At 52.6% G+C, this 7,565-nt stretch overlaps 1 protein-coding gene across 14 annotated transcripts in view; it reads left to right on the forward strand.

Moving 5' to 3' along the window:
* Positions 1 to 7,565, forward strand: part of DYSF (dysferlin) — a 238,455-nt gene that overhangs the window by 83,036 nt on the left and 147,854 nt on the right. For 8 of the 14 annotated variants that reach the window (XM_006880868.1, XM_006880876.1, XM_006880874.1 and 5 more), the window contains 2 exons: positions 6,099 to 6,214; positions 6,556 to 6,669. In XM_006880868.1, coding sequence (XP_006880930.1) covers positions 6,099 to 6,214; positions 6,556 to 6,669 — 230 coding nt within the window. Of the gene's footprint in view, positions 1 to 4,778; positions 4,821 to 6,098; positions 6,215 to 6,555; positions 6,670 to 7,565 lie in introns of all 14 variants that reach the window. The other 6 variants (XM_006880872.1, XM_006880870.1, XM_006880878.1 and 3 more) reach the window with 1 other exon arrangement.

A 7,565-nucleotide genomic window follows, 5' to 3' on the forward strand; every position in this document is an offset into this window, starting at 1 on the left:
GTTGCTTCCCATGTGACTTAAAATTTACTGCTACATTTTCTGTTTCATGTCAGTCTTATTTCCCCCCTATCATTTGTTTTATTTTAACCTTTTTCTCTCTCCTCCTTTCAGTTCTTTCCCGGAAGTTGTTTCCTTTCACTCTGTTGAGGTTCCAAATTATTTCCTGAACATTTCAGAGGCAGACTTGTAGGGGCTGCTTCTCCATCCTGGTGGGCACTGGTATCCCCTTCCTCCAGGAGCCCTAACACGCTCTGCTTTGTGCTGGTGTCTCTGCAAGCAGTGTGTATGTGTGCCCATCTGTGTCTGGGGTCAGGCCCCTGTTCAGTCTTTTTGCCAGAAAACAACTTATTGTGTTTATTTTCTGGCAGACTATATCATCAATATCACATGCAACTAAAAGCTTGCTGAAGATTATTGAAAAATGGCCAGGGCCAAAAAATAGCCAGAAATTCATACCAAAGGGATCTTGGATGAAAGTGGAGGATACTAGGAAGATGTTTACTTGTGTTTTATTGATTATACAAAGGTATCTGACTATATGGATCATAATAAATTATGGATAACATTGAGAAGAATAGGAATCCCAAAACATTTGATTGTGCTCATGCAAACCAATAGGTAGACCAAGAAGCAGCATTCCAGGCAGAACAAGGAGATTCTGCATGGTTTAAAATCTGGAAAAGTATGTGTGAGGGACATACCTTCAAAGACCTTAACATTCATCTGTACACAGAGCAAATCTGAAAGCTAGACTCTATTGAAGAAGGATGTGGCATCAGCATTGGAGGAAGTCTATCAACAACCTGTGTTATACAGATGACACAACCTAGCTTGCAGAAAATGAAGAAGATGTTTGAAGCACTTAAAACGAATATCAAAGGCTATGGCCTTCAATATGGATTACATTCCAACATCAAGAAAACTAAAATCCTCACTATTGGACCAACAGGGCAATGTCATGATGGATGGGGAAAAGACTGATGCCGTCAACGTTTTCATTTTACCTGGCTCCGCAATGAATGCCTACGTAGCATCAGTTAAGAAATCAAGAAAGATCTATTGCATTGGAAATATCTATCAAAGGCAGTCCAGAATGCTAAAGAGCAAGGATATCAGTTTAAGTACTAAGGTGCACCTAATCCAAGTCTTTTCATTTGCTTTCCGTGGATCTGAAGGTTGGACAGTGAATAAGGATGACAGAAGAACTGATGCCTTTGAGCTGTGGTGTGCTGAATATCTCATGGGCTGTCAAAAGAACAGATATGTTCTTGGAAGAACTGTAGCCAGGGAGCTCCTTAGAGGCCAAGGTTGTTACGTTTGGTCTCACGTGGACGTGTTGTCGAGAAGGGCCAGTCGTTGGAAACAGATGTCATGCTGGGAAGATGGAGGGTCAGAGAAAGAGAGGACCTTCAACAAGAGGGATTAACACGGTGGACTTGAGCACAGCAGAGATCGTGAAGACGGAAAAGGATAGGGCAAAGGTCAGGCTCATCGGGTGCCCAGGAGTTGTGGTCAATTTGATAACAACACAAAACAATAGCATTTGTGCGAGTAGATGACCAGGTCTTTTGACTGCAGAGCTAGTGGGTCAGTTGACATGGTCTGCTGAAGACTGGCCCCCAAGGCTTGATTGGCCTCACAGGGTGCAGCAGGGGCCCCTGGGTCCTTTCTCCTTGCCTGCCTGACCCTTTTACAGGAAGCCGAGCAAGATGCTCATGTGACCACTAGATGGGGCTCAGGTCACAGACAACCCAGCGTGCCTGGGGAAGGTGTCCTGGGCTGATCTCACAGATGGTTCAGGAGAAGGAGAATCGCCTGTAATCAGTCTCCCAGTTCAAACAGGCAGTTAAGAAGCTCAGTCTGTGGAACGACACGAGTTTACTTTCTTGTTCAAGCTGGAGGCATTTTTAACGGCCTCTCAGGCTCCCTGCTTCCCCTGGCTGAGGTGTGGGTCAGAGGGCCTCTTCCAGGCCCTGACATCCATGTTCATCTAGCTCCCGCCACGCTTCCCCCTTGTTCCAAAAGCCCCTCGGAACACAATGCTTGAGCTTCCCTTCCAGATGCTGTATTTTTTTCCCTCCTCCACAGTGCGTGTTTCTAACACATCTGGGTGATACACAATGCTTTATGTCCTCATGGCTGTCAAAATCCAGACTAAACCACGCTGCCAAAAATGTTGGCTTCTCCTCCTTTTACATCTTCCCCTCTCCGTGGCCCTCCAGATGACGTGGCTCAACCAGGAGTGTGTGTTTGTGTCCAGGTCTTTCCCTCGAAGACAGGAGTGTAGGCTTAGCTGCCCACAAGGTTGCCCCAGCCACGTGTGAGGGTTCTCGGATCCTGTGCTCTAGAAGATTAGTAGAAAGTATAATTGTTGAAAAGGGGACACTTTCCTTTTTAGCTGTAGTCTCTTTGAAAAGGAAGATGTGTGAAAACCACAGAGATTATTTTTGAAAGGAACTTTATACATATGGAAATCATGCTATTTAAGTAGCATGTGTATCCTAAAAAAAAAAAAAACACAGCCGAACAGACAATTCAGTGAGCTTCTTTTCATCTTTTGAACAAGTTGTCACCTTCCCTTTCTGCCGGTTCTGCCTAGTTCTGGACACCGGGCAGCTGGCATAGGCGTGAGCGGGGTCAGGGCCGGCAGCAGGTGACGGAGACACAGGTGTCACCAGGCCTGTCTGCAGGTGAGGTGTGTGGCTCGCTGGGCTGGGGGCTTCCCTGTCTCTCCTCAGCTCCTTCCCCTCCCCTTCCCCCCAGAAAGTTACACTGTACTCATCAAGCTCGAGGGCCGTGATGCTCATCTGGGTTTGGGGGTGTCTTTCCAAGCCCTGGTCCCCTGGGCCCAGGCGCACACACAACCACACCATCTGTCCTTTGGCTGAAGAGGAGGGTGTGGAGGCTTCATCTGGAGTGACGTCGCCAGCCACTGTGCCCTTGTCTCTAGAGTAATCCTCAGACATCGGGGTGAGGAACTGGGTGACCCCCAGCACCCGGAGACTGATCAGCCTGAAATGAGGGCCCACAGGCCGGAAATGCTCGGAGCACCTGGCCACGTCTTACCCGGCAGTTCCCTGGCCTCATTAGGCTTCCTGAGTGAACAAATGAATGGTGAACGGATCAAGAAACGACAAATAAATGACAGCATGCCAGATCTGGAGTCGGGAATGAGACCACTGCTCGGTCCTCCTCGGAGGCATGTGCTGGTCAGATGGCTGGTGGGATTAAGGGATATCTGTGCTGGCGAGGGCACCGTCCACACCGGGATCTGGGTCAGTCTGTGGGTGGGAAGCGGACTTTGACTCGGCTCGGAGCACTTGAGGTCAGACTGGTGACCTTGGCCTCATTAGCCCAAGTTAACTGGTTGGGCCTGTTTGTCATCATTTGGAAGTCGCTGAACACGGAATCCGTTTCCTTCCTGTGGGCCTGACGGCCGCACGGCCTCGAAGCGGCTGTGCCTGCCACACTGAGCCTCTCGTGACCGCCAAACGCACCCCAGAACCAGGGATCTGGCTCCCCCACTGATGCAAACCTCTTCCTGTGGATATGAAAGTGGTCTGCACAGGGCTTCTGTGGCCCTGACTTCTGCCAGTCGGCATTCCTGGCTGAGGCTGGCTGCCGAGAGCTGAGGGCTGCCCCCCCCCCCCCGACCGTGGGCCTCACCTGAAGCGGGGTCCCATGTTCTTGTCACCTTGTGTTAGGCCTGTCCTCACATCTACATCACCCCATAGGCGCCTCTCCTCTCCCTCTCGCATCTCGTTCTTTCCCCCCCAATGTTTTGCTCATCTTCCAAGTCCCACCCTGAGTCAGGAGCTGCGAGAAGTAGCAGTGGCTGTGTTCTGGGAGGAGACCCGCAGTGTTCCCGGTAAAGGCGGACGCTGAACGAAACAGGAACTTCACCAACTGGTGGCAGTTGGAGTCCACTGGCTGTTCCACCAGAGAATGGTCCCCGGCGGTTGAACGCCTCTGGTAGCCAGCTGGAGGGGCAGCTAGGAGTCAGATCTTCCCAGGGTGGACCATGACCCTGGACAAGTTACACACGGCTGGTTGGAGAAGGAGGAAGAGACGCTCAGAGGCAGGAGGTGATGGGGACTGGAGAAGGGAAGGGCACAGGACCAGGGCTCCTGTTCCCTGGGGCATCTTGTCCCTGTCTGGTGGTGAGAGGAGGTCAGCCAAGCGTCATCTCCCTTGCTTGTTTCTAGCCTTCCTCACCAGCATTCGGGTGTGCACCCATGTGGGTAGGGTCTCCAGTGTGAATGGACATGCTCTGACTCTACCCATTCAAGGCAGGTGCCCACAGCCCAGTTGGTGTGGGGAGGCAGCATGGACCTCCAGGAGCTGTTCCGAGATGGCCACTAGGTGGCGATGCCGTTCCTTGTGGTGGCATCTGGGGTGCCTGGGTGTGTGCAGGCTGTCCTGTGAGGGCAGTGGCTGCCCTGTCCACCTCTGGCCTGCCTGTGGCCCACACTTTGTGTCTGTACTTTGCTTCCCTCACTAATCTGACTCTACTAAGCCCATTTTACATTGTCTTTTCCTGAGGATGTCCCGTGGACATGGGTGGGAGAGACCAGGGTGTGAAGTAGGACCCCCAAGCATATGGTGACTTGGCAAATCTTGTGAAAGGCTCGCAGCCGGGGTGCGGGCAGGACCTCGGGCTTCTTCTGTTTGCACACAGGATCTGGGTTTCTGACTGTCTGTCTGTCTGCCATCTCTCATCCATGTGCCCTCTCTGCCTGTGCCCATCCTAACCCCCTCTCCATTTCTTTACGCTTCAGAGGACCCCCTGGGTGTGGTCAAGCCTCGTCAAGCCTTCGACCGTACGTTGCCTTCTCTCGGTGCCTGGGGGTTGTGGTGTGGGTGTTTCCTGACCTGGGCCAGGATGCCCCATGTGGCCCCCAGCTTTACCTTTGGCTGCTGGGTGTGTGACTCGCTTAGGGTGCACGAAGGGTGGTTCCCGTCTGTGCTGTGGGGGAAGGGTGGGAGGTGGGCCACAGGCTGTGGGGACAGGTGGGCAGTGACAGGAGAGGCCAGGAGAATGGAGGGTGTTGGTGTTGGGATCCAGAGGGTAAATCCTGTCGAAGATGATGAGTATCCGTTAGCAGTGCTTGTGCCGATTCCCTCAGCTTCCGGCCCCTCGCCCTGTCCTGGGTGCCAGGGCCCTGTTGTGCTATGGGCAGGAAGAGGGATATAATAAAGGATAGATGGGGTCTGGGATGAGGTGGGTCAGAGCCTGGCCCTCGCCACCCCATCTCACAGGGATCGGTCTGGATATTCATAGCACACCTCCTTCCGGGGCCTTTCTCATGTGCCCACCTTGCCACGTCCTTGTGGGGTTGGGTCTTTCTAGGCAGTTTCTATCCTGCCTTCACTTCCCTGCCTTTGGCATTCTGGAACAATCTTCCTCTTCCCTGTGGTAGATTGGAAACCCTAGCTTTCTGGGGTTGCTGAGTCCTGGGAAGCTCAGCCCAGCTGGCAGACAGTGACGTTATCTGCAGGGAGTCTCTGCAAAGGATGAAAACGACGTGGAGAAAAGACTTCTCCTCGTCAGCATTGCAATGCTCATGTCAGCGCTCCATCAGCCTGCCCCGCTGAAGAGCTGTTCTGTGCCCGGTGTCCGGGGGCGGGTGAACGTGGGGACACAAGGCTGTCTGTCAGTCCTGACCACATGAGAACAAGGGGCAGGAATTTGACACTGAGGCCCCCTCCCTGGGCTGGCCCCTTGCAATGGAAGGCCTGAGACACTGGCAGAGGGGAAGATCTGGGGGATGGACCTAGAATAGGTATGGTCTGAGCATGGGGACAGTTTAGTGTGGGCCTTTGAAGCTACCCTGTTTTGCGACCTGCTACTCTAAAGCTGTGTGCTGCTTTGCATCTCTGAGCCTCAGTTTCCTCATCTGTAAAATGGGACTATTATAAAGCATTTGTGCCTCAGCGTAGTGGAGAGGCTTATGGGAACATATGGAAGAGAATGGCATCATGGCTCATACGTTCGCTGCATCTGTGTATGGGCGTGAGCAGGGAACTGGGGGTAGGGGGTTGCTGAGGCCCAAGCTGGCAGGTCTGCGGGGCTCTCCTGACCTGTCTGTCTTCCCCAGTCGATGACCATCTGGGCTTCCTCCCCACATTCGGGCCCTGCTACGTCAACCTGTATGGTAGTCCCCGTGAGTTCACCGGCTTCCCAGACCCTTACGTGGAGCTCAACATGGCGAAGGTGAGTCATGGGACCCAGTCCCGGAGCCTGCGTGGGGTCTTCTGCCTCTGCCATGCAGCGTGGGTCCAGCCTGGATTCCCAGGGCCTGATGGTCTCCGAGCACAGCCAGGGCCAGCCGCTCAGCATCCCTCCAGACATAGGGACCCAAACTCTACCTGTCCAGCTGTGTGAGGCCAGGAATTGAGCCTCTAGGGGGGCTCAGTGACATCCCCTGAAGTCTCTGGGCCATGATCCCCCATTTACAGAGTGATGGGGTCACTTCATGTGTCTGGGAAGTGAATGACCTCAGGTTTCATCCTGTCCCCTTTCTCTGCCCCTGGCGCCCTGACCTCTCCTCACAGGGGGAAGGCGTGGCCTACCGAGGCCGCATCCTCCTGGCCCTGGAGACCAAGCTGGTGGAGCACAGTGAGCAGAAGGTGGAGGACCTCCCTGCAGACGACATTCTGCGAGTGGAGGTGAGGACACCTCATGGGAGAGCCTGGCCTTCGGGTGTCCTCCCGGGAGGACTCAGCCCAGCCTGCACTCTGTGTGGGCCTCGCTGAACCTGTCTCCGCCGGGAAGCATGAACCCACCCAACACCTCCGCCTCCCTGGAGCAGAAATGAAAGCAGGTGGAGTTATACTGCTAATCCACAGGGCGTGCCTGTCTCTGCGGGTTCAAATCCACCAGCTGCTCTGAGGGAGAAAGACAGGCACTCATCTCCTCTATGTGAAAGCCTCTGAACCCCCAAGAGGGTCACCTAGGAGTGGGTTCCACCTTGATGGCAATGAGTTTGAGTTTTTGTTTGAGAGATTGATGCAAATTTAAGATGCAACTGTGCAGTAGTCAAGGGAGCTCTGGTGGCCTAGTCCATAGTGGATCGCACTGCTAACCCGCACGCGGTGACTCTCTGGGGGTTCAAATCTATCAGCTGATCCTTGGAAGAAAGAGGGTTAATCTCCTTTCATGTCACTTACAGCCTCTGAAACTCGCTGGAGGTCAGCTAAGAACCAGTCCTGATTCGACAGCAATGAGTTTTTAGAGTATCTACTAATAATGCTCTTTTCTGTGAAATGCTTGTCTGTCAGATATATTATATATATTTAAAGATTGAGGCAGACTAGGAAGAAGGATTGGTCACCCACTTCCAAAAAAACAGGCCTTCAAAAACCCCATGTCAATAGAGCACACTTAGACTATCGCTTGAACTAGCAGACATGGCAATTGAGACTGAGATCTTAGAAATGGAAATACGGAGAAGAAGGAACAGCTGTAACCAGACACTAGTGATTGGAACGTGGAACGTGAGAAGCATGAATGTAGGAAAATTAGACATTGTTAAGAAAGAAATGGAACGCATAAATATTGACAT

Source organism: Elephantulus edwardii, unplaced genomic scaffold (genome assembly GCF_000299155.1).
Source record: "Elephantulus edwardii isolate Elephantulus edwardi_28Jun2011 unplaced genomic scaffold, EleEdw1.0 scaffold00011, whole genome shotgun sequence".
In the NCBI taxonomy this organism is placed as follows: Eukaryota; Metazoa; Chordata; class Mammalia; order Macroscelidea; family Macroscelididae; genus Elephantulus; species Elephantulus edwardii.